The 26,154-nt window shown below is 49.1% G+C and overlaps 1 protein-coding gene across 10 annotated transcripts in view; it reads left to right on the top strand.

Moving 5' to 3' along the window:
• Positions 1-26,154, top strand: part of TNRC6A (trinucleotide repeat containing adaptor 6A) — an 80,542-nt gene that overhangs the window by 12,856 nt on the left and 41,532 nt on the right. For 8 of the 10 annotated variants that reach the window (XM_072024033.1, XM_038186692.2, XM_072024035.1 and 5 more), the window contains exons 1-2: positions 18,027-18,226; positions 18,851-18,898. In XM_072024033.1, coding sequence (XP_071880134.1) covers positions 18,222-18,226; positions 18,851-18,898 — 53 coding nt within the window. In that variant the 5' untranslated portion in view covers positions 18,027-18,221. Of the gene's footprint in view, positions 1-1,150; positions 1,225-18,026; positions 18,227-18,408; positions 18,654-18,850; positions 18,899-26,154 lie in introns of those variants that run through there. The other 2 variants (XM_072024039.1, XM_072024036.1) reach the window with 2 other exon arrangements.

Genomic DNA, 26,154 nt, shown 5'->3' on the forward strand with positions numbered 1-26,154 from the left:
TGCAGGACTACGCAGGACAAACTCAGAACGTCCCGTTCCTGCCTCGCAGTAATGGGAGTGATTAATGTGACACTACTGCTGTCCATCTTGCTTTTGTTTAATTATCATTTTTGTATTGTTCTTGTCTCTGGAGGCTCGATCTGGCGGGAATGGCTTGATGGATTATGTATGAAATCCAGGTCAACACGTCCAAGTATTACTGCCTCATAATTTGCTGCGCCACAGAGGCCAATATAGATGCCTTGTGTTATTAATTATACCAATATATTTTCATGAGTAATGTGATTAATTAGGCTGTATATATTACAGTTCCAGGCCTGTTCTGTTGTGTGTTTGTTCTTGGATGGAGGTGGCTGGCTCAGAGAGCAAGAAGCAAAATCTGTAACTTGGGCTCGGTCTCCTTTCTTCTCTCCCGGAGGATTCAAGGGAAAAATGAGACTCCGGCACTGCTCCTCTCATGCCAGGCAGGCGCAGGGCGCTGGGCGAGGGCAGTGGGGCCTCAGCCCGCAGAGAAGCTCGTTCGGGCTGGGGAAGGGGCACAGAGCTGCTGGGGAGCCTCCAGGCTGCTCTCACTGGGCTGTGTCCCGGGGGGCTCAGCACCAAGCAGCCCCCAGCACTGCAAGGCTGAAATGGCTCACAGAGACCTGCCTGCCCTCGCCGAGCTGCTTAAACTGTGCCAGTGAAGTTGTTCCTGTAACTCATTTTTATTTTCTTCCTACAAGCTCACAACACGGGCTCTAAAACGTGCCGAGCATGTTCCCTGGTGCCGCTGGCTTATGACATCTGTGGGGCTCAGGTTCACAAAGTGCTTTTATCCTGTCACAGGCGGTACCTTGCCTAGCTGTTGTCACTTCTCATGGTACAAAGAAGGGGCATTGCTTGCAGCTTTGCTGCAGCATGAAATGTTCCCAGAAAAGCATCTCTGGGCACAGCTGCCCCAGGCTGGCCACCCACGCTGCCCATGGCCAGCACCAGCCGTGCCGCAGGAGGCAGTGGCGCTTGTCCCCCCCCATCCCCCCTGTCACTGCAGCTCTGGGACCTGGGCAGTGGCAGCCACACAGGAGCTGCACCTTGGCTGCATCTCGGCCTCAGGGCTCTGCTCCCTGCGGCAGCCGAGCTGAAACCTCTCCTGTCTTTTGTTTCTGTGAAGGTCAGAGAAGAGTCACCGCCCTTTAAGTGCCAAGAAGAGGCCTTCCACCCTCTGGTGCAAGAAGACTTTGAACAGTAAGGCAGCTGCTTTTCCTTTCCGAATGGTTGCTGCTTGATTGCATGAACATTGATTTTACTCTGGTCGTTTTTTTCCTTCTTGTCATGAGTTTGATTGCAAGGGTTTGTTTCTTTGCTTTTTCACGTAATTCAGCTCTGGCAGTCCCACAAACAGCCATGTCTTTGATGGGGTATTGTCCTTCTGCTCGCACTGAAGTCCTTCCAGTGATGCTTCCCGACCCCCGGTTGCAATTTTCATGCAGCCTGGGTTGGCAGTTCTCGGGTGCTGCCTCCCCACCGGCTATCCTGGGGCCAGCAGGGAGGCATTGTGCGCAGTGCCAGGCAGAGGAGAGCAGCACCGGCACACCACGGGGCAGCTGGGGCTGTTTGGCTCTGCAGGACCTTGATTTAATTATGCCAATGGCTGCAGCTGGCACCCAGCCGGAGCCGCACAGTCCCTGCCAGGTCGCTGTGATGGATCTCCAGAAGCGCGCTCTGCCTGCGGCGCCCTGCAGCCCCTGCTCTGACCGTCTGCAGGGCGAGCTCCATCACTGTGCCATGGCCAGCAAAGCCCCTGGTGTGCCAAATTCATGTGTTAGCCAGGGTAATTCTCCCACAGGAGGACTGGAGTGGCCCCAGCCAGTACCACTGGTCCTGGTGCTGGCACAGTTGCGCACCAGGCCAGGTTTGCTATCCCGAGTGCTGGCGTGCAGAAATGCACAACGTGGCTGGCACAAAGTGGTAGGAAAGGCACAGCAAGCACGGGGTGATGGGATGGGCTGGCACCACTGAAACCACTCAGCCACTGCAGCAGTCACCAGTCACCACACAGCGGGGAGGTGGCACGGGGAGCGGGGGCACCTGGTGGCACCGGCGGCTGCCCGGGCAGAAAGGCGCCCACCTGCTGGAAGTGGCGGGGAAATGGAGCGGAGTCAGCCATAAATTAGGCATGATGAGGGCAGGCTGGGACACAGGAGCCCAGGCTCATTACTGATGAGCTCTCTCCCCGGGTCCTGCTGTGTATTTATTTATTTGTCCTGAAGCTACTTGGAGTGTGAATTCCCCTCTCAGGCAGGCAGCGGTGAGCAAGGCGCTCCCGATAGCACAGGGGGAGCTCGGCTCCACCAGTGTGGTCCAGCACAGCCCCTTGTCCTTGTCGCTGAGGTAACCCTGCCGTGGCTGGGGAGCATGCTGAGTTTGGGCAGATGTGTGCACCCTGCCTCGTGTCAGAGCACCGTGCATGGGTCAGGGTAAGTGTGGTCTTCCCCATCCGCATCCCCTGGATGGGATCTGCCTGGAGCTCTGCCTGAAGTGAAATCCTGTTGAGATCATTCCCAAGTGGTCCTGCCCTGGGCTTTGGTCGTGAGGTGGGGAGGAGCCTCCTTTATTCTACATTTAGCTCTTGGGATTCACCCCCTCCCCCAGGACAAGCCCATTGCTGAAAACGCCTTTTAGAAGCTCTGGTCACAGTCAAAATTAAATCAGAAAATGAACTATTACTCAAAGTGACTTGGAGTTGCTCAAGATTTATATGCTTTGGGCAGCTTGAACTCCATTTGCTGGGATACCTAGGGAAGCCTCAGCCACTAGCACACCGTGACCGTTTGCAATTTCACACCACTTTAAACTCGCTCTCATTGAGATTGGGGAGATGAAAAATGTCTTTATTAAGAGAAGTCACAGGTCCCTGATTGGCTGCTAAATGTGTTTTAATGTGTGGTGTGAGCGGGGAGGGCAGGACGGGGTGCGGGGCACGCTGGTGGCTGAGCTCACGTGGCAGCCTGGCAGGGCAGAGGGGCTCTGAACAAAGGATTTACCTTCATTTTCCTGCTGCTTGCACCATCTCGAGATGGTTAGCGATGGCTCTGCACCACCCTGGGGACAACCTCAGGTTGGCTGGGCTGCTGTGCTCCCGCTGGGCTTCCTTAGTGTGATCCTGGCAGCATCTCCCAATGAGGCACTGTCCGCGGACACGTGTGTACACACGTTAAACATAACTGAGACAATTAAACTCACCGTGGTTTGTGCTCCAACAAGTGAGTGTCTTGGTGACCATCCTCCCCGTCATCACACCCATCTCAAGCAGCTCCCATGCGCAGCGCAGATGGGGAGCTGCAGGGAGGTGTTTATGCTTCCTGCTGCTCTTGTTTCTCCAGCAGACCTCTGTGGGTATTCACTCCATAATGATCTTTTATTCTCGCGTTTGTATCTTTACTCCAGGAATCATGCACTGAACCTGGAGTGAAGTCAAGCACAGACCCTCCTCCCCGCTCATCCAGCAATGCAGTTTACAAAAGGCTCTGTTATTATCCCCGCATCCACACTCTCTAACCCTGTAATTAGATGCTTAGGCTATGATTGCCCCATTGTCCGCTGGATGGGTTTAATCATTCTTTTCTCCTACAGTGGCAATTTTGTTCCAATTAATTATTTCAGTTTGAACAGCAATAACTGGTTGAGTTTAGAGAGAAATTAAAAGGGTAGAGCAGGATAATGAAGAGTGAGCTAACAAGGGAGAGACTGCAAACAGGGCTGCTGCGCATCCCTGCTTCTCTTCCAGCTCTCCTTCGCTCCCCAGGGAGCTTTCTGGGGCTTGAAAGTGTTCCCACCAGAAACATGGGTCCTGCACAGTGCAGAAGCTCTGCCTGGCTTCGTCCATGCCTGGAAGCTGTTACTGGGTCTGGTGGAAGCAACAGGGTATGCTCGTGGGTTCGTCAGCCCGGGAAGGAAGGTGTTTCTCATTCAGGCTTTAATTGATGCATCCTAGGCTCTGGTACAGGCAAGGCGAGGTTTTGTCTGGTTGTGCTATCTACCTAATGTTTTCCTCCCCAGTGAACACACGGCCCAGTTCTGTCCCAGCTCATCAGGGTTTGTGGTCGCTTCCCACGGGACTCCCTGGGGAAGCGAGTTCTCAGTGCTGGGATGCACCAGGAGGGACGCGCGGCAGCGAAACAAGGTACAAAAGACAGCAAGCTGCCTGGCCCAGCGTTCGCATGGCAGCACCTCCTCAGAATGAGGAAACTTCTCTGCAGTCCTGCTTCTCGTCAGGTCCTGGCTGGTTTTCAGAGCAGCATCGCTGTCCCTGTGAGCGTGGCTGCAGCTCTCTGCTGGAGGAGACGCAGACCAAGCCCCGCTGCTGGTGGGAGCCTGCTGCTCGCCCCAGCCGTGTGGGCACGGCAGCAAAGGCAGCACCATAATTTGGGGTCAGTCCTAGGGCTCCCAGTGCATGTGAAGAACCTGCCAGAGCCACAGCATCGCTGTGAATCTATATGTAGACGTTTCTGGCCCCACTTTACTTTTAGATCTGTGTTGGTATGAACAGAAACTAACGCACAGCCAGCCCTGGGGGTAGTGTATGCAGCTCTGGCTCTGGGCTCCCAGACAGGAGGAGTTTTGCTGTGGCAGTCTCTGAGCCCAGCCTCCCACAGTCTGGGCTCTGCTCCCTGGCCTCGCTGCCCTGTGCTCAGCCCCCTGCACGACCGCTGTGCCCAGAGCTTTGTGACCAAGCACAGCCAAAGGCACAGGGCTCAGGGCTCCTGCCCGCTGTGTCGTGGCAAAGCCGGGGAAAGATGCCAGCACAGCTCCTCCCGCACCATGAGGATGCTCACTGGGAGCAGCAGAGGCTCTCCTCCCGCCGTGTCTCACACCAGGGTGGCCTGGGGACGAGGTGACCTCCGGTGACAGTGTGGGCAGGGGGACGTGGGGCTGGAGGGGCTGCTGCACCGCGAGGCTGCGCTCACCGGCACCAGGGGGCACGTCGAGCCAAAGCCAACGGCAAACCGTGGGCTCTAAATCACTCATTAATTCAGGGGAATTATCAGCTGGCGCGGGTGCCATTCTCAAGGTGATTCGGGATGCAACTGATTTGGGTTAAATAAATAAATAAATAAATGTTGTAAGGTTATACAAGGTTTTGAAGAGAGAGAGGGAAAAAAAATTGATGCCTTTCAGGAGTTACAAAAATGCTGCCTGTGCAATTCATGTATAATTCAATGAATTCCAGAGTAGTTTGAATATTTAAATTATGTATGATCAAAGCAATAAAGAAATCTGCATTTCCTCACTCCGAGCCCCCCAGACATAATGCTCCCAAGCGTCCCCTCCCCGAAAGGCAGCTCCTCGCTTCCACACTCCCAGATCTATTGAGCCTCGTCGCTCCAAAGAAATTGTGTTCGACTGGAAAAATACGGCCACCGAGCGCAGCCGCTGCTCCTCAGCGAGCACACCACGCACTGCAAGGAGAGCCCGCACCGTTACCAGGGCAATGGGCAGCCCAGGGGGGCGGTGGGCACAGGGGCAGCCCCCCAGCAGCCCCCCAGCAGCCCCCCAGCAGCCCCCCAGCAGCCCCCAGCAGCCCCAGTGCAGCGGTGCCAAGCCATGTGGGGGCTTCAGCCCTGCCCCTCGGGGTCTGCAGAGGGGCAGCTCTGGTTTCGCTGCGCCCCCGCCTGCATTGCTGCGTGTGCTGGTGGGCTCAGCCCCCGCCGAGCCCCTGCCCATCCGCCCCTCTGCTGCAGCTTCCCTCCTGCTACGGCCATGGCGAGCTGGGCAGGGGAAAAAAGCAAAAAGGGGAGGGAAAAACAAAACAAAACAAAACAAAACAAAAAAATGCAGCTTCTGCCCCTCCCCCCTGCTCTTCTCCAGATGCTGTAAATTTTCATTAGTATTCTGTAATTTAATGATCAATTCCCAAGAGAAAATTAGTCTTCAATTTACAAAAAAATCCCTGTTAATTTAAGCATAATAGTAGGAGAGCGGTGCGGGTGCCAGGGCCCAGTCCTGCACCTCCCACTCCTCCCTCTCCACAGCCTTGCAAAGGGCAAGCACAAGGGGGAATTTTAATAACACTCCCAAGTCCATTCCAAATCTCCCGATGAAGACTGCGGAGAGGTTCCTGGGGGCAAGAAAAGCAATTTCCTGCCAAAACAAGAGGTTATTCTGAGCCAGGCGGGCACAGCTTCAGCTGCGGGTTGACGCTGATAGACCCAGCGAGGTGGGAGCTGAGCGGGGCCAGCGCCAGCCCCTGGGGACCGCGGTGCCATGGACCTGGTGGCACTGGGGACAGCAGCACTGCCCGGCACCAAGGGCAGCGGGCAAATCCCGAGCGATGCAGACGGAAGCCGTCCCCTCCAGATATTGAGATAGATGGTGGTGGCTTCGCTCATTAGAAGTTGTGGCAAAGGGTAGGTGCTGGGAGTCTCCAACCCGGGGAAGAGCTGCGAGGGGAGCTCATTAACTTGAAAAATTGGGTCCAGAGGGCTCATTTGTCTGATATCAGCTCACTGTTTTTTCTAGTAATGTAGGGAGTGAGCGAGGGAGATGTGAGCCTCTCCTCAGTGACCGACTCTTTGATTTACCCCTTTCTGATTCATGTCCTCAAATTGCCTGTAGTGCTGTTTGTTTTCCTTTCCAAGCCGATCTGCGTGGAACACTTTGCTCCCCTCACGCAGCACCTGTGGGGCAGGTCAGGCACTGCTGTATCCTTACCCCAGCACCACGAGGCTGCTCCATCGGGACACGGCCACATCTTTGTTCAGGCCAAGGTGCTCACGGGGCAAGATTTCCCAAAGCAGGCAGGACCGGGAAGCTCCTCGTAGCCCCTGCACCCAGCATGGATTCGCTGAGCTCTCTGCTTTGCTGCGTGCTTGTGTCCGTCCCTAACCAACCTGTTCCTTGCTGGGGCCTGAGCATCCTGCCCCCGCTATGCCCCCGCTCTCCCCACCCTCAGGAGGTGCCGCAGCTCACCGTGCTCCCCCCGGGACCCCCAGCACCCGCTCCCTGCCTTGCTGCCCGAGCACACCTCCTGCCTCCCCCCCTTCCTTCCCCATCACCTGGGGGGTGGCTGCATGGGCAGAGGCTGCCCTGAGGTGCTGGGCACAGCAGAGCCACCAGCCACTGGTCCCCTGGGGCCACACGGGAGCTTTGTGGGCCATGGGATGGGAGCATCCCGTCCTAGGAGGCTGGCGGGGCTGCCCACCGCGTCTCCACCCCGCCTGCGAGCAGGCAGGCAGCAAAAGTGACAATTAATAAAGTGTTAGCAGCAATCATGTTAATTGCATCAAGCTATTAATAAAGGCAGATCTGTCAAAGCACAGTAAACACTTGAGAGGAAGTCAAGGAGCTGTCCCTGCCAAATGCAGTCCCCTAGCCCCACACAGGGCGGGCAATGAGGAGGAGGAGGAGGAGCAGCACGGTTCTGTCAGGGTCCTGTGCAGGAGAAGGCCACGCAGGCTTGGGGCTGCACGCCCAGGTCAGCATTTGTGGCTCCTATCAAAAGGCAGTTTAGAGTCTGGGGTAACTGACACAGATGTAAGTAATGTTCTCTTTACAGCCTGCCTTTCCCCGAGATGTTGTTAAATTAGAAGGGAAATCTATTTCCTGTTTAAAAAAAAAAAAAAAGAGGCGAGTGAACTCAGTGTTAAATATAGATATATGATATGTAAATGAACCTGACAACTGAGTGAATAAAAAATGAAGGTTTAAATTATTGAAGGGTAGGAGGAGATGGCGCATGCAAATAGCATTAATGTGGAAAGAGGCAGCTCTCTGAACGGGGAAAGAAGGTTTTGAAACATAATTATTTCTTTTAAGAAAAGGGCTACATATTAAATAAAAGCCAACAGAACCAGCACATGTTTATTTCAAAGGCCTTTCTTTCTATCATGTCACTTTATTCTCCTGCCTTTTTTTTTAATTCTTTTTTTTTTTTTTTTTCCTGCAAAGCCATGAGAAAAATCGAAGGCTACTGAATATTTTAGCTTTAATTAAAACAAGATAAATTAAGTTTTGATTGCCACACAAGAACAAATGGGTCCCAGAGACGGCTGATCACTGGCGGCTGTGAGAAGGTGTTTCCTAATTGATTTGGTGGGGACGGAGCTCACCCAGCCTTCAGCCCCATCACACACACACACTGTGGTTCATCGCCATCACCGGGAAACTGCGACGGCTTCCCGAATGTTTGCAAGGATAGCATGGACTGAAATGGAAAACCACCTGCCTGGAGATGTTAGCCCACCAGAAGGAGTTAACTGCACTAGGCGTGAAGATAATCTGTTTGGGTTTGCTCTTGTTCCATCGCATGTGTAGTGACTGCAGGGTCAGGACACAGGGAGTGAAACAGCCCGGGCTGAGCTGGCTCCAGGGCACTGAGGCTGTGGGGTTGGGGTTGCAGGGAGTGCTGGTGGCTCACTGTTGGAAATACAGAACCAGCTGGGTATTTTTGTCAGCAGTAAAGCTGACAAGGTAGTCTCACGGAATGGGTACTCTGCAAGCGCAGTAAATGTCTTCATTACCTTTCCATAGCTATATTTATGCCTCTCTGACCCTCTTCAGGACTGACAGGGCAGGTTACGGGTTTCCTTTTCCTAATTCAGTACATGATGGCTTGGGACGAGTTGTTAAAGCTATAGATCAAAATGTCATTTATTAGAAAAGTGCCTCCCCGGGGATTCTTACCCTTCGTTTATTATTTGTTGTGTGCTGACAGCGTGCTTTGCTCTGTCTAATCTGTCTTTCTGGCTATTTATATAGCCCTCATCACGGTAGCACCTGGGTGTCTCCCTCTGCTTAAAAAATGATGTTCTGTCTCTCCTCTTTCCCTGCTCTGGGAAGCGGGGTGCGGGCTGCCGCCCCGGAGGTGTTGTGCTGTTGGTGTGAAAAGTGTGCGGGATTGATTTCCCCGTGGGCTGCCTGCTGCGAGCCCCCCGTGCTGCGTGGCTGTCCCCAGTCCTGGCTGGGCATGGGGGGACCTGCACGAGCCCTGCCTAGCTCCTGTCTCACCGGGGATGGGCAAAACACGGGAACCAACAGGCTCAGAGGGGCAGCTTTCACATCTGCCCGGCAGGAAGCAGCGGCCACATTTCGTCCCCTTCCCTGGCCTCGCGGTTTGGTGGCAGCCTCAGCGGGTGGCATTAGTGGAGGGGCTGTGGGGCTGTGGCTGCCGGGGGATCCTGGCCCCCATCCACATCACGCCACACTCAGCTGGATCCAGCCCGTGCCCTGTGCAGTTCCTGTGCTTTACATGGTAGATTGCCTGCACAGCTATCAGACGCACAGTGTTCATGGCCACAAACCCTCAAAGAGCAGCCCGCCAGCCAAAAGTTGTTGAAATAATTCTAAATAGAGACTGCTAAACCTTTATGCAAATAATTCAGGAGCTGAGAAGGAGACGGATTTGCTGAATTAGTCGTTCTGTATGTAGCACTGCCTGGGACAGACTAGCAAACCAATTAAAGCAATTCCTCCCACAGACAACTTCTGCATTGATGAAACGAGTGGGGACGATAATTCCTTCTTGGATTCCCCCTCATTTTCACTGCCTGCTTGAAGGATGCAATTCATTGTGCTTGCCTTCCCCTTAGACTAGCAAATAATGTCAGCAGCTAAGCTGTAGGTGCACACGTATCTCTGCAATCTGTACAGGAGATTGCAGTCTATCTGCTAGATTGCACTGACTCTCTAATTTGCTTAGGCAAGCACAAAGCTTTCCTTAGCAGACAAATATGGCACTGACAATACACCTACAAACCCTGCTGTGTGAGAGATGTTGTGAGTTTACCACTGAGAGTTATTTGTGGGTCTGTAGCCAAGAAAGTGGGTCCAGGAATCCTCCAGGCAATGTCCATCACACACCTGCGCTGTAGCAACAATTTACTTCCCACCTAACTGAGAGCTGCCCAGCAGGGTCTTTGGTGAATTCCATGAAGTTTTCTGAAAACCATCCTCCCTGACTCCAGGAAGTCCTCCGTAGGACACCAATCTTACCTTCAAACACACTCTGCTATTCAAACCTTTACCCTTGGAAACTCACCCTCTGTCACTCTGTAAGGATGCTGCCTTTTCACTTCTCCCCATGATATCTGCCAGGCCAGAGTGCATTTTATAGAGCTGGGGACAGCTGGGGAAAGTTACTAATCACCTAACCCATGAGTACAAAAGAGACTAAAAGCTGAATTTTTAATGATCTGAATGTACAAAGCCAGGTTTTGTCACAGTCCCCAGGGGGCTCGGGGCTCACCTCCGTTTCCCACAGCTTTCCACCCACTGTCTGACACTTTGCTAGAGACCGAGCTTCCCATCAGGATGGGGATGGTGCCTCTGCTGCCTTCCCGCTCCACCCCTGCCCGCTCCATCCCTGCCTGCTCCACCCCTGCCTGCTCCATCCCTGCCTGCCCCCTGCCCACCCGCTGCCCCAGGGGCCCAGCCCTGCGGTCTCCATCCCAATTCCCCCGCTGCACACCGCCAAGCGCCGCACCGTGCCCGCAGCCTTTGTGTGCGCTGTGTGCTGGCAGGCAGCCAGCCCGTCCTTCCCCAGCCGCCTTTGTTCTGCGGGAGCTGAGCGATGCAGGCACACGGCCTCGCTGCTGTGCTCCAAAATGTGGGGCAGGCTCGTGGCTGCTGCCTGCCCCGGGCAGAGCCCGGCAGAGGGCCACGGGCCTGCAGCAGCTGCGGGGTGCCCGATGGCGGGGCAAGCAGGGTGGAGCCGTTCTCCTTCTCTCTGCCATTGCCTGGGTGTGTCTGTGATTTCCTTGCGCGGTCAGACGTGCCCTTCCCAGAGCAGCCCTGACCACGAGGCTCAGCTGCAGCTGGATTTGCTGCACCGCACACCCGGTAGCTGAGATCCCAGCGCTGGGTGGCAGAAAAGCTGCTGGGGTCAAAGAGGAGCCCCCGGGTGGGACCCTGAGGCCCTGCCCAGCTGCAGAGCCAAACCTGCCCAGCCTGGTGCGCCCACCCTGCCCCTGCCCCGGGGATGCTGCCCTGGCAGTGAGGTCCTGCAGGTGGCCACGCTGCACCGGGCAGCAGGCAGGACAGGAGCTCTGGTGTCATCCCACATCTGCAGCCTGGCTGCTGCTGCGCTGGGTTGCAGCTGGAAGTGGGCACGAAGCTGCTGGCCTCAAAGGTCTGGCAGCAAAGACCTTTCATCTTGCTAAACCTCAGACAGACTCCTAAGTAATTTACTGCATCATTGTGGTGAGATGGAAACCACTCCAGCGCTGCAGTTCCCACGACACATTTCACAGGAGTCACAGTGTCAGCCTAGATGTGTTTCCTACCTCCCGGTTTAGGAAATTGCTTATGAACAACTGTTGGGAATGCCGAGTTCCCCTCCTCTCCGATCCCATCCCAGTGCCTCCTCTCTCTGCCCTGCAGAGGGTATTCAGCGCAGGCTGGGCCTGACGGGGAGAAGCCAGGCAGGGCACGGCAGTGGAGAGCCACCAGCAGACACAGGCAGGCACGGCCATTCCTGACCTGCCAGGTCCACTGGGGTCTGAAGCTCTAGTTTAAAGAGAAGGCTGAGAAAAAAATCCTAATTGTTAAATAAAAAAATATATTATATGAGCGAGAGTCCCCAGGTACATACTGATGTCACAAAGTGAGAGAAAAGCGCGGCCATGCGGCTGCCCCTCAGTAGGGCCACGGTTACGCACCCATCTGTCTGAGGCAGGAAGCCATTTTACAGGGCCAGCATTAAACCAGGTCTTGTATATAAATAGTTGTACAGCCACGTGTCTCCCTGCACTTCTGGGTGCACTTGTTTGTCATTCCAGAGACTGTAAGTGACTGTATTCATACACTGCGGCCTGCTGGACAGCGCATCCTCCATGCCCCAGGTATTCTCTGCTGCCGTCAGAGAGGAGTGCAGCAGAGGTGAAATCTGCCATTGGACCGCGCTGTGCTGTGCTGAGTGCCTGCTGGGCTGGCCAGCCAGCGAGCGCTGCTGCTGAGGAGCTGTGCTGCGGCTGCAGGAGGCGGCAGGCAGCGCACACAAACCCCGCTGCAGCCAGCAGCCAGCCCCGGGAGCGTCCCTTCACAGCGGTGGCTGTCCCCACAGCACGGCTGCGCCGCTCCCGGTGCTCCCTGTGGCGCTGGTCGGGGCAGGAGGAGGGACGGAGCACTTCTCCCTGCATGCTTCATCCCCATGTTCCTGCCAGGTGGTGGAGGACACCATTTTGTTGTTCTGTGCCTCTCCAAGTAGTGCCGCGCTACTCTCTGGATTTTTATTTATATTTAGCAAAAACCCTACAAATAAACTAGAAGGAGCCATGGCAGCAAAGCAGCCGCCCACCCGCAGTGACCCAGCCAGCTCTGGCATGGGCACAGCCTGGGGACCCGCGCCGGTGCCCAGCCGTGCCGCGGGTGGGAGCCCCCCTGTGCACCTTCAGGGGGGCAAAGATGGGGACGGGGCAAAGAGGGGAGGGCGCAATGGAACCCCGAGTGTGATTTTCTTCCCAAGTGCAATGCAGCCTTGGTAAATAAAGATTGGAAACGTCTCTTGCACTGCGCCACTTAAGAGACCAGGGGATGTGAGGACGGCGTAATTGGCTGGATGCAGAGTGAAATTCAGGCTCAGCGATTCCATTTTACAGTTGGCAGCCTTCCCAAGCACAGATCAGGGGAAGCAAGTTGGACTAGCTTTAAAACACAGGGAAATTCTTTATCTTTTATAATTTTTTGCTGATTTAAAGGGTAGGATTAAATTCTCATTTAATAACCCCAAGTGCCTGCTCTCCCCCGCTCTGATCACTCTGTGTAATGGTGATAATGCTGGAAAGGCACTGGGAGCCTGGAGGCAAGGCAGCAAATTTTCTTTTCCTGAGCGCAGATCTAATGATTGTTTGCTACTGCAGCCTGTGAAACAGGCACTGACTGCTTAATCATGAGCCTTCGCCTAAGATTTCGGGAGCTGTTTTCCAGGTCTGTGTGGAAGGCAAGCTGAACACTTCTGTTAGCACCTTCCAACTTTGTCATTTGCGTTTCTTCCTCCTAATTAAGGATCCTACAGAGACCCAGATGTCTAACATAAATAGTCCAGTTGTCTTGCCTGAGCTGCTCCTGGGCGGGCAATGTGTTTATGAGCAAGAACTGCTTCTTCAGTGCCTTTATATTACCACCTCTTACCATCGGCTAAGCTATTTTTAAATTGTTCTAAAAATGCATCCTGTAAATAAAACCTCTACAATGAACAAGAAGAGGAGCCTCCTAGCAGAGTAACACAGAGAGCCTCTCTGGGAACAAGAAGACTGTTTTCCCTTGTCTGTCAGATCAGCTCATTTAGATTATTTAAGTCAAGTGCAATTTTGAAAACAATCTGTTTTGCTCATGACAGCTTCTTCATTCTGTATAATGATGCTGAATGTAACAAGCGGCAAAGGGTTATTGACGGCAAATTCTCCACATTCCCAGGCCTGCGCTTCTCATGCCGACTTATAAAAGGAGCCCCTTGCTTTATTTTCCCCAGACATTAAGCAGAAAGTATTTTCTAATGTGTCGGCTTTAGAACGCCGCGCTGAAGCTTCATTTTGCATGAAGCCTTGACAGCAAACGCAGATAAAGGGGAAGGGTGGAGGGAAGGGGAAACTCTGAAATGGCGCCAGCTCGTTTTTAACTGTTTTTAGTCAGTACGTTTCTCTCTCTCTTGCAATTCACTCTCTCGCTCTGATTATGTAAAAATCCTAATTAAAAAGTTAATGGGGAACTTGAAGACTGGAGAATCCAGATGTGTGCCAGGCTGTCAGGGGGCAGATGGTAGCTGCTGTTGTTGGGAAAAGATATTTGGGGATCAGTGACCAGAAGGCCATGTTTACCGACTGGTGAAAATGTAACTGTAAAGATCCATCGCTGGCAGCTGCCTGGAAGCAGAGCCCTCGAGTATTTGTTTCCATTATTCCTAATTTCACATATGACTGTAGTGCTATGGGGACGTTCAAATATACACCAGGAAAGCAGTCGCCAGATGAACCTCAGCGCTACGAGGACACAACGCAATGTTTCCCAAATCCCCGACCTCTCACCTTGCCGGGGGCAGGTGGGTGCTGCAGGAGGGCTCTTCCCACCAAGCAGCCATCGCCCTCATCCCTCGCCAGCATCAAGGCGAGCAGCGGGGCCGTCCTCTGTGGGCTGCTCTGCCCCCTGCACTCCCTACGGCCGCTGCTCCGCCACCAGGAGAGGGAGAGGTGGGGAGCCACAGGCACCGCTCCCAAGCACTGCCCATCTCTGCAGGGATGGGGAAGGGACAGACGGATGTCTCCAGCAGGCCCAGCTGGCAAACATCTGACCAAACAACCTTACACCACATCAAAGTGCTTTGGACATCAGCCTGGGTGGATGTTGGGTGCTGCCTGTAAACGTGCTGGAATGCCTCTGCCGTTCTGAGCACACCAGTGGAGGGTGTGGAGGAAGGCTCACTGGCAGCACTGGCTGGATTCCTCCCTGCATGCAGCACCTGAAGTACTCCTTCACCCACTTGTGAAGACGGTGGCTTCCTAGAGACAGTGAGCCCATAAGGAAGCAACATTTCATAGTTATGACATTTCATAATGGATGTTAAAGACTTTTCTGCCCTTCAGCTGCTCCCAACCCAGATGGTTACACACACCCCTGTAAGTGCAGGGTGTTATTTTACTGTCCTTTTGCTGGCTGAAACAAGAAGCCTGGAGGTCCAAGCTCTAATGAACACAAGAGAAAAAGAAGAAAGAATGAAACAAAAAAATGTAGTGAGCAGGACAGAAAGTGACCCAGATCTTCTCTTCCAAATAACCTTATGCTCAACAAAACTTCAAATCTAAGGGCAAGGGTGGCTAACACTGGCGCCAATTCTGGAGGTGGCAAATGGCTTGCTTTACTCTTATGAGCACTGTGGCAATCAGAAGGGGCAACAGGAGCTCAGAAGAAGTAACTATAGCACAAACTCCAGCACAGTTCTACTATAGCATCTCATCACCATCCTGCGTTGTTTTTGCTGGCAAATGGGGAGAACCAGCGTAGTTAAAGGGTGTCCCGTGTTACCCATTCCAAACAGCTGCTGTGTGGCTGATGAGTTGACTGATGAAGTCCGAATTCAGAACAGAAGGCCTCTCAATATGCAGTTTTGCATCTCTGGCAGGATTTAAAACAAGGAGAGGCTATCTAGCACCACTTCCACCCAATTGCTGTGGCCTGTTAAGTGTGGCGGCTTGACTAACAGTCCTTTTGCTGCTTCTTGAAGAAAACGTTCTTTTTATTTGAGGGTTGTTGACTTGCCATATTTTCACCAGTGTATCCAGCAGTGAAGCAGCCAGTTTCATAGCTGGAAGAACATAGCTGAAATAAAGTGTTAGTTGTGAGGGTGAAAGATTTAGAATCGCAATGTTGGTGTGAGATGTTGGTATAGGAAGTAGGGGGATAGTTAACGCAGCAGATTTGCTGATAATGTACAACAAATTGTAATATTTACAATACAGAATGGAAGGAATTGCTACAGCAGTCTAACTGCTGGAAGCATGTGCATAAATAATATTAGAGAACAAACTAAAATAATAAAGAAAACTACTGACCTTGATTATGAATTTTATTGACAGAGGCATAACACAGTTAACAAAATGTCATAATAAGAGTAATGCATTTATTAGCCTTCCTATCTGAGGACAGACTTTACAACAGTCCTCCTACATTGAGTGCAGTCCCTTTAAAAACAGATGAAACAGGACTGCAGTGAATGAAACTGTCACAGAAAGCTGAATCCAGATGCCAGGAAATAACAGCTTTCATTTACACACTATTACATGACAATCCAAACTTTTTCATAGGAAGAAAAATAAACCTCCAGACCAGATTTAACTTCCAAGTTATTAATAGAAGCAGAGAAACTAATTTCAAACTGTCAGTGCCCTTTTAAGTACATGAAACATAATACTATCACTTTATGCATGTGCATGTTCAGCTCACAGCAATGCAAGCTATATCATTAAGCTCTAGGAAGAGGACAAAAATAACCTTACTGGCTAGGCTGCATTGTCATAAATGCTCATCTTTAATAATGTAGGATCTTCTTCAGCTGAAAAATACTCCATTCATGCTGGCAGAAAGGCAGGTGATATTGCAGCAAACTTCCAGAGACAATTGCTCATTTGTCCAGGGCATCCATTTATTTTACAGGTGAATGAAATGGCATTCATTTTTTTCACTAACACTAATAAGAATGGTAAAAGCCAATTGAAACTGAGCTGGTAAATGTCTGTAATAATGTTGCAAGCTGGATGCAAGAAGAGAGCAAAGACTTCCCTATGCCAACAACACCACTTTTCTCAGCAGCTCTTATAATAGAGCAGACAGGATGGTGCTTATTTCCATTTGAACAGTAGAAGGGAGTTTAGAAGAAAATTAAATTCCTGAGCATTACTGTAGGCACATACAATAACAATTATTCCCTTGAACAGTAGCTGTTCAGACTGCTAGGGTATTTTTAACTAGTGCTTTAGAACTAAATGAGGAATGCCAGCGAGCAGCCATCTGAATGACAGCTTTGCTGTGCACCAAAACAACCTAGCCCGGGACCAGACAGAATATATTGAAAGCTAATATATCTCGTTATATTTCTGAGATTGGTTTGCAGAGATGTAGCTACAAGTATGATATCAGTACACTTGGTATGGCGCTGATACCGTTCCAGTTCAACTTGTCTAAAAAGAAGCCTCTAATCTGTATTTGCTCTTTTCTTATACAGTCTGCAAACAGTGGTGCATCTGCGTCTTTGGAAGAATTTTATCCTCTAGGCTTTGGAACTTGAGGACAGAAATCAGCCATAACGTTTCCAAATTCAGGCATGTTAAGCTGACTCACGAGTTTAAAACTACTATTGCAAACAATCTTCTTATATATGCTTATTATTCGTGCAAGTAACAACACTATAAATTGCTCTAACTAACTTAAAATTTAAAAACATACTTCCTTGCCATTGCTTATTCTGTAGACTTGGACAGTGAAAACTGAATCTTTTCACTTTCATTTTTGAGGAACTTTCCAATTCTTTCATTTGCAGTATTTGGGCTACAAAGGCCTAATTACAATGCTATCTCTACCTTTCCTACAGAAAAGTGCCTGTAAGGATGCACTTCTGTTTACGGTGACTTTTTATCTGATATCATCTTCACTCTGTCTCAGCATTACCGTTCTTAATTCTCTTCCATTATTCCCTGTCAGTTCTTTGAGTGATTTAATTTCTCCAAATTAATTTCTGTGGTATTTTTACCGAAACCAAGTGCAGTAAAACAGAGTGTGGCTTATCTATTCTTCTCTCTTTATTGCGTGTGTTGAAGTTAATTTAATCTAAAACGTAAACAGAGATCTTTTATTTGTTCAGATGAATGAATTTCTATCTAGGTTTGTGAACACTAGATGCTTTTCAGTGTCCTCTCTTAACCTAAGGAAGCTTGTGGAAGGATAAGAGGAAGGGCTACCTCACATCATGGTGTTTATTTAGACATTGATGCCTCTTTTCCAGCAGAGTCAGTTGTTATTGACGGCCCAAAATTCAGAACAGAACTGAGCATAGCAGTAGCGCCTGGGAACAGAAACAGCCATACCAGATAGGGAAAGGTATTGCTGGGAACGTGTGTTATTTGCTTATTTGTGTGTCATCCCACGTTCCTCAGGGAAATGACCGCTCTTTTCCATGGGCTGTTGCAATGAGGTAGCGGGTGGGATTCTGTATTTTCAGGATAAATAACAAACATGGTGATAAAACAAGGCCTGAGGGCTGCCACAGCTGCACTCGGTGGGTCAGGGCTCTGCGGCCGCACCCGGGGTGCGCTCGGGGGGGAGCTCCCTCTGCGGCTGGGGCAGGCCTCACACAGGCCGCTCAGGCCCCTGGAAGCCAGACCCGGTGCCCGTCTCCTCCCGCTGCACCGGCCCGGTGGGGGGGGGCTCGGGCGGGGAAGGACGAGGCCTCTCCCGGGCCGGGCCTGGGCGCCAGGCGGCGGCTCCTCGCGGCCCCGTCCCCGTTGCCAGGGCGGTTGCTAGGGCGCCATGTTGGGGAGCGCGGCGACCCGGAAGCGCTGCGGGGCGCGGGGGGGTTTCGCTTCCTGCGCGGCGGGGCCGGGCCGGCCGGGTGAGGAGGCAGGAAATGGCGGCGGTGCTGCAGCTGCAGCTGCCGGGCCCTCCCGCTCCGCACTGCCGGGCCCAGGCCGCCTAGAGCCGCCGCGACAGCGCCGGGCCCGGGCCGCAGCCACGCCGGGCCGGACTCCGAGCACTTTACATACATGAGGTAGCGGGCGGGGGGAGAGGGGAGGGGGGGGGCGAGGAGGGGAGGGGCCGGGCGGCGGCGGGGCCCGGGAGCTGCGGGAGGGGGAGGGGCCGGGGCGGGGGGCGCCCCGCGGGGGGGGGGAAGAGAGAGGGGGGGGCGGAGCGGGGCTGGCACCGGGAGCGGAGCCGGAGGGGACAGGGACAGGGACAGGGGCACGGGCAGGGGGCGCGGCGGGGGCTGCATCCCCGCGGTCCCCCCGCCGCAGGGCCCCCGGGCGGGAGGCGGCGGAGCCCCCGGCAGCGCCCCGCGGAGCTCCAGGACCCGCTCCCGATCCCGATCCCGGTCCCGGTCCCGCTCCGCCGCCCGGGCGCGGGGAGCTGCGGGCTGCGGCCGTTAGGCGGCCCCGGTGATGCAGCAGAACGGAGCGGCCCCGGGGCTGCCGCGCGGGGTGAGCGCGGGCTGCGGGGGGGGGGGGGCGAGGGCGGCTCGGGGAGGGCCCCGGGGCGCGCCCCCGGCCGGCACCGGCGGCATGGGCTGGGCCCGCGGAGCTCGGGGTGGGTCCCGGCCCCGCCGCGGTTTATTTTTTTTTTGTGCTTTCTGCTGCATTTGTGTTGACATGGAAACCGACACCGCTTTCTGTTCCAGAGAATTGGAAGCTAAAGCTACCAAAGAAGTCGAAAGAAAACTAAGCAGGTAAGATGCTGCTTTGAATTCACTCCCGCAGTTCGGAAAGCGTCAGCCTAAGACTAAAAATTGTCATGTATTTTTTTTTTTTCCTGGGCCTTTAATTTCACGTTAATTATAAGGGTTAAAAAATAAGTAAATTGAAAATGTGCTTGTCTACTGCATAGGGGAGTCTGCAATTTAGGTAGTTCTGTAATCTAAACACCTTTTTAATATAGTTTCTTTTACATAATAACAGTATCAGATCCTCTAATAGAATTTGTTTGCTAGGCTCTTTTGCCAGGAGACTTTTACTAGGGCCATTTGAAATATGTTTAAACCCTGAATTAAAGTGATTGCTGGTTTTTGCATAGCTTGCTTTTTTCTTTCTTATGGCAGTTAATCAGTCCCAAACTTTCAGATTAATTTATGATTACACTGTGAAAATTGATCAGATTTCCCCCATTGTCAGTGTGTCTTCCTTTTTTTGATGATATGCATAAGCAGGGTTTGTTTTTTCCATTTTATTGTTGGCATCTGTACAATATATATAGAATCTTCAAGATGCATTTAAAAATGATATTCTGAATATAATGTCCGGGTAATTGTTAAATGGACTTGACTTGCACAGAATATTTTCAAATTACAACTCTTTAATCTGTCCACCAAAAATTCCAAAGCAGTCTAAAAAATGAATTCTGTGGATAGTGCTCAGTATATACTTGATACCAGAAGCAATTTCAGAACCTTGTTATTAGATAGAGCGCTGAGATATTTATTTATAACAGCACGAGTCTTAGAGTCACAACAATGTGAAGATCTATTGAATTGCTTGTGAGGTCTCTCCTGTCACGCTGGCAGTATGGGTGGTGAAAAGAGGTGGAAGTAAACTGTACAACTGCCTGAAGGACGCGTTCTGTGGGGAGTGGGAACAGATCGAGGTTCACTGAGTAACTTCTGGTATGGCTCGGGTCTGTTTTCTGACACAGGAGCTATGTGTTTTCTTCTTTTAAATGTTTAAGAGCTGCTTTTTCCCTTAATGTATCAGTTGTTTTCAGAAACCTGTCATCTAACTGGTTTCTGTTTAGTGAGGGAATTTTCATCATGCGGGCACATAGCCGGGTAAAGCTGCAGCATGCCTGCTCTGGATAGGCCTGATTGTTTTACTATTGCAGAGCTCAACAGATAGCCTTCATTCTTTCTCTGCTATCGTTATTTATGATCTTATTAAATCTGCAGTGACCTAGTCAAATTGTAAAAGAGTAAATGTCCCTGGGAAAGGTAAATAGACCCATTGTACAATTGTTCTTATTCTAAAATTTCATAGTGTATGTACAGACTGTAAACTCTGTGGGATGTTGGAATTTCTTCATGCAAGTTCTGCAATTGCCTTTGGAGTTTATGCTTAAAAATAAATAGGTAGGAAATACCCTTTTTGTAAATCTTAAATACTGGCTTAGACTGGTGGTGTGCGATAGAGTGAGTATTGCAGCTGTTACTACAGCTTACTTACCTGGTTAGAGCGATGACTTTTAATCTCGGGACTAGAAATTTGGCTCACGAAAGGATCTTCATTTGGTCTGCGTCCTCTTTAAAATGCACTTCTGCAGTGGACAAGGTGTGTACTGCTGGTTTCAGAAATAAGCACAGTGCATGGCTGGCAACAGTAATTCAAATACATGTGTTGCACATTTTATTGTTGCATAATGTTACAAGTGAAATGTAACCTGCTCAGTCTACCTCTGAGCAAGAACTTGTAACCTCCTAATACTAACTAGAGGAATGCAACTTAAATTTGGGTCAAATCAGCAGCAGTAAAAAAGGCCACGCAGTTCTCTTGGTTCAAGAAATAGCTTTTTAATTCTGTTTGCTAAACGGGGCTTTTCTACCTCACTTACATGGAACTGAGAGAAGGAAAATATCTGAAATATGTTTACAGTTTTACTCCCAAGCATAGGCATTTGACTCGTACTTCACAAGCATACAAATTATAGGGAAGATTAACAACTGTGCTTTCATTCACCCATTTCTGCTCCATCTGCATTGGTCGCAAGCTGTCTGTGTTTTGGGAAAGCAGACTTTCCCTGACAGCACATACACCTCTAGATTTCATCCATGTATTCTTCTAAGTTTCTGCTGTATGTTTCTTGTTTGTTTTTGTTTTAACTCTGTGTTAGTATGACCACCGTATTTGCATGAGGCTTTCCTTTTTTTGCTTTAGAAAAAAATGGGATGGTTCAATGACAGGGGCATAGGGTGAGAAATGTCGTGGTTTCTGCTGATACGTAAGCACTTGATTTTCTGTTATTTTTTTGTTTGTTTTTTTTAGAGGCAGGAGGGGCAGGGCTTTTTTCCTGATAAACTTCCTATAGGATGACTTCTGCAGTCAAGTGAGAAGAGCATACTGCAAAGAGGCAGCATTCTCTTCATACCTTTAAAGACCTTCAGAGATGCTTAAGCAAAATGATAGATTCTTTTCTCCCCTACCCAATCAGTGGGATACCTTTTCAGATGATGCTTAGTTGTCAGGTTGTCCCCATAAGGTAGCTCGCATTTACCTCTTCTTTTTCTAGTGTTACCAGGAACCCATCACGCAGTGTGCTTCTGGACTCCACGTTAATACTGCAGCTCTCTTCGGTAGTTACGGTGCTGGACTTGAGCAGTCAGTGTTCGAGTTTGTGCATATGTTACAGATATCCTGCACAACCACTTTGCTTCTGGAGAAGCGATTTAATGGATCTTCCTATCCCCATTTGTTCAGTGAAGATAGGGACTGTTTATTGCTACTACTAAAGTCTCGTGTATTTAGATGACAAAATCTCAGGGAAATAGATTTGTATGCTTGCGCAGCAGTAAACATGATAAACCCTAATCTTGGATGAAGCCTCGGGGAGAAAATGGAACCAAAACATTATTCCAGAACTATGGTGTGTTGGTAGTGGTCGCAGTTTGTAACGTGGCTCTACTGAGCCAGCCTCTGTGTTAGGGAAGTGGGAAAGATGAGTGGCTCTGAAAGAATTGATAATGGTAGACACGAGAGTTGAACTTCTGTCACCTCACTTCGAGGGTGATAAAGATGGGTATTTTGAAAGCAGAAAAGAAAGTAGCTGGCATCTCTTTGCTAATTAGGTATGCACTGAGGTATCAGTTCTTAGCTTGGCAGCGCCTATTCTTTACATTAATAGCTGGGAAGAGTTAACACATGCAAAATCTGTATACAAGTGGTTTAACTTTCCTATCAGGGGCTTTCTGTGCTCCTGTGTAGTGTGCTGAGTGGTTTTAGTTGTCGGAATGCTTTCCTTCAAGGCATGTTTTAGGTGTCATTTGTTGTTAATTTTAAAGTCCTGGCTTCTCTTCCATAAACTTGGAGGATGTTCTTTGTGTTATGACGCACTATTTTGTAGGAAGAGTTAATAAAGGAAAAGGAGGATCAATCTTTAACTAAAAAACACATTTTTCTAGCTGGTTGCTCTGTAATGATGGTTTCATACAAAAGCAAGTTATTGGATTTTAGAAACTGAGGAATAGTTTTTATTGGTAGCTGTATGTATTTGCATTATCTAAAAAAAAATAAATACTAGGGAAATTTTAGGTCAGAATACAGCAAAAATATAAATTTTAAGTCTTGGCAGTGCATTTGGAAGTCTGTATATAATATCAGACAGGTGAGTTATGTAGTGCACGCACACATTTGCTGCTTTTGCAGAATTGTGAAAGGTCTTTCAGTTCGGTATGCTTATCTAACCTTCTGACTGTTCCACCTGTAGCATTGAAGTTAATTTATAACTAGAAGAGCAAATAGGGAAAGCGTTCTTTTCTTGTTGTTTTGGTTTTAATTATAAACTTTTTTTTTCCAAATAATATAGTTGTCACTGGAAATTCTGAAGTGGTTTCAGAAGCCACTGTGTATAATTGCTTCCAATTGCTACTTTCATGTTTAAGCCACATAGCAAAGGGGCAGAGGGCAGAAATCCATAACTAATTAACACAGAAGCTGATGTTTGTTTTACTAGCAAGCATGCTATCAGTATCTCCAGCATCCTGCTATCAATAAATAAGCTGAATAATGTTTTCAAGAAGCGGACCAATAAATACCGTTTCACTTTCAGTTATTAATAAATGTCTTTTTAGCTTCAGGTCTTAGGACAGGGCCGCTAGGGGCTGGATGTTTAACTCGTCTCCTTTGTCCAGTGAGAAGAGCTGCCCGCCCGGGCCAGCCCACCCACCTCGTGTTGGTCAGGACTCGTGCCAGCCAGTGGTTGGTCACTCAGTGCATTTAGCACACTTGGCCAGGGGAATGACACTGAAGACCCAAGTGCAGGCTTTGCAGTGTTTCAGGAGCTTCAGAGTAACCCAACGCAGGATGCCTTTGGGAGAATCCCTTCCCAGCCTCGTGGCTTGAAGCGTTTGTCGGTGACAAGTGTCTTTAAAATGTACTAGCACCATCTTGTGGGGCAGCGTGACTTTAATTTGGTTTGAAAGTGAGCTGAGAAGGTAGCTGTTTGGCTGGCAAACACAGCGTGAGCATCTGTAACGGTGCAGACATCTCCAGCAGCCTTTGTAGAGATGCGTTCTGAGTGCTAGTGTTCACTTGAAGAATCTCCAAACTCAATTAATACAATCCTGTTGCATAAGTAGCTTAGTTCTGATGGATGCTGGATAGCTGGCGTTAGTGGTGGGATGGCAACTTGATTTATTTTGGTGTTGCCATTTGCTGGGTGCCAGTACTATGTGCTTTTCGCTCTGAGATAAACACTGTGTTCATAATATCGCAGTGCAATGTCTTAGATCTTAATTTGTGTCAAATATCTTATTGTAACCATAATTTCCTCTGTGGGGTGACTAGAATTGTAATTGTATTGTGGTGTAGCATGTTTCCCTTTCGTATGTTATAACAGCAAAGGAAGCGTGCTCTGCAAATGTTAATTATTGCATCCTCATTATGTATTTCAGGAAAATATGGGTATATTTGATTCTCATATAGCACAAGAACAGAAGTTAAATATATCTAACTACTTTCTCTATTTCAGCCCATACATTTTTAAAATGCCAAGCTGTAGCTTTTTAAATTACACATTAATAGAAGCTTTTGCAAGACTTAAAGTAATCAGTAAAATATGATTTGATGTAAATGTTACCTGCAGTGTTTACATCTTGAATATTACAGCTTTTCCAGATTGCAAGCCAAATAACAAATCAAACAAAACGTAAAATTAAATGTTAGCATTGTCAAAGCTTAAAGAAGTGGTAGAATGACTGTAGAAGGCAGAATGTGGCTGCTTTCCACTCAGTGGCACAACTGATAGCAACGAACTGACTTCATCTCAAAAGTCACCCAGAATCATGAGGCACTTTGTCTTGCAAAAGTGGTACCTGTCTTAGAAGATATATATTTTTTTTTTTATTTTTTTAATGGCTTAAATAAGTAGAGTTGTGGTATATTTTGTTTCCTTATACGAACAAGTTGGGCTGAGTGAGTTACTGTAACAAGCCTGCCACAACTGGGGGGGAATTTCAGTGTGTTTGATAAGTATTTATCTAGCACTCAGTCTGTTCACAGTTGTGCAGACAGTTGCAACTTCTACGTGTATGTTCTCAGAGCTTTAAAAAATGTAGTTTCTCCTGAGATCAAGATCGATTTTCATTTGGTCTCACTTGAAAATAATGTGTCTTTTAAGTTAAGCTGTTTAAACTGAGGGTCTTTACTCCAGTCTCAAATGTAAATTTCATACGGCTTGGGTATTTTATTTGCAGTTGATCTAAACTGCAGAACCAGGTTTGCATTGTTGTTAACGCCATGTAGCATTGAGCAAGCTAATCCAATTATTTCGGAGGAAAAGGAAATGTCCTGTAGGTGTAGTTGTAGTAAAAGCTGGATGGCTGATAGGGGAAGTAATAGAAGTCTGCTTATATATTTCTTACGACCAGGATTTGCAGAGAGTGAGGGGCCAGGCACACTGCTACCAACACCTCTGTTTTCCAAGGCAATGGCATACACATACCTAGGTGCAGGGAAGAGCCCAGCAACAGAGCTTGTTCTTCTGTTTTCATCTTGTTACTATTAGCCTCTGCTCCTACCCTGTTTCCTGTTAAATGCTGCAAAGTAACCTGAAGCTGTTTGTAATTTGTACTGAAAGAGATACATAAAATGTTGAGTGCAGAACAGGCGTAGGTAGCTGTGAGAGTATAAGGGGATAAATGAGAAATACTACGGAACTTCTCAAGAAGTAGCATTAAAAACGTAGCTTGTTGTAATTCTATGTTCTAAGGGATGGTGGAGTCCAGGGCATAAATAGTAGCACTTGCTGCCTGTTGATAGGGTCGTGTATTAACTTCTTGGAAAGAATAAGGGAGGTTTGCTCTTGTGGCTGTTAGAGATGGAAACTTAGGAGTTCTGCCTTAGACTGTGATGACCTAATAGGTAAACCTAAATTTTTTATTTATTTTTTTTAGGTCTATGCTTATGTTAGAGGGTAGTGGTAGTAGTAGGAGTACATTCCTTGAAAGATTCACATTTTTAATGAATAGGCAATAAGGACTTTATTGTTATTTAGTTTTAGAATGAGTTAATTTTGCTTTTTAGTCATTGAGATTTAACATTATAACGGTAATCTAATGCTCTTGTTAAAACCTACCTATAGGTAGGCAGTTTTTTTTCAGGGTCCTGATGCGTACTAATCACAGTTTGTGTGTGTGTGCTGAGCTGGCTTTGTCGTGTAAAATCTCTTCTTAAATACATGAAAATAGAATGATCAGAGTCATAATTTAGGAATTGTACCGTTCCTAGGTGGAAGCCGAAAAATGATGCTGAGGTAGAATATTCCAGAGCTACTGGTGTGTTACTTGTTAGCATGTGTATTCTAAAAATAAAATGTAATCATGTTGACTTAGTTGTAGCAAGATCGATGAGTCACTTTTTTGTTGTGAAAATACTGCTTTGCATTGCCTGTGCTTTTTGCAGCGCTCGAGCTTTCTTCTGAAACCTGAATGATTTCTCAGTTAATGAAGTTTCTGCATGTGAAGCACTAACATTTGTTAAGCAAAAAGCGTTAGTGGCTTTCTTAACCCTTAGAATTCTTCTCAGGGTATTAGAAATCCTTGAAGTAACCTTTTATTCCAGCAGACAGTTCTGTGTAGCACGCCATCCTGCGGCGTTGATGCGCTTCCTGCATCAGAGGGGTTTAACCTGTGCCCGTAGCCCTTGTTGGGCTTGCTGGAACAATTAATTCCGGTGGCAGTCAGGAGAGTTGGACTGTTTCCCTGGGGCTCCGCAGCCTGGCAAGGGC

Source organism: Anas platyrhynchos, chromosome 15 (assembly GCF_047663525.1).
Source record: "Anas platyrhynchos isolate ZD024472 breed Pekin duck chromosome 15, IASCAAS_PekinDuck_T2T, whole genome shotgun sequence".
In the NCBI taxonomy this organism is placed as follows: Eukaryota; Metazoa; Chordata; class Aves; order Anseriformes; family Anatidae; genus Anas; species Anas platyrhynchos.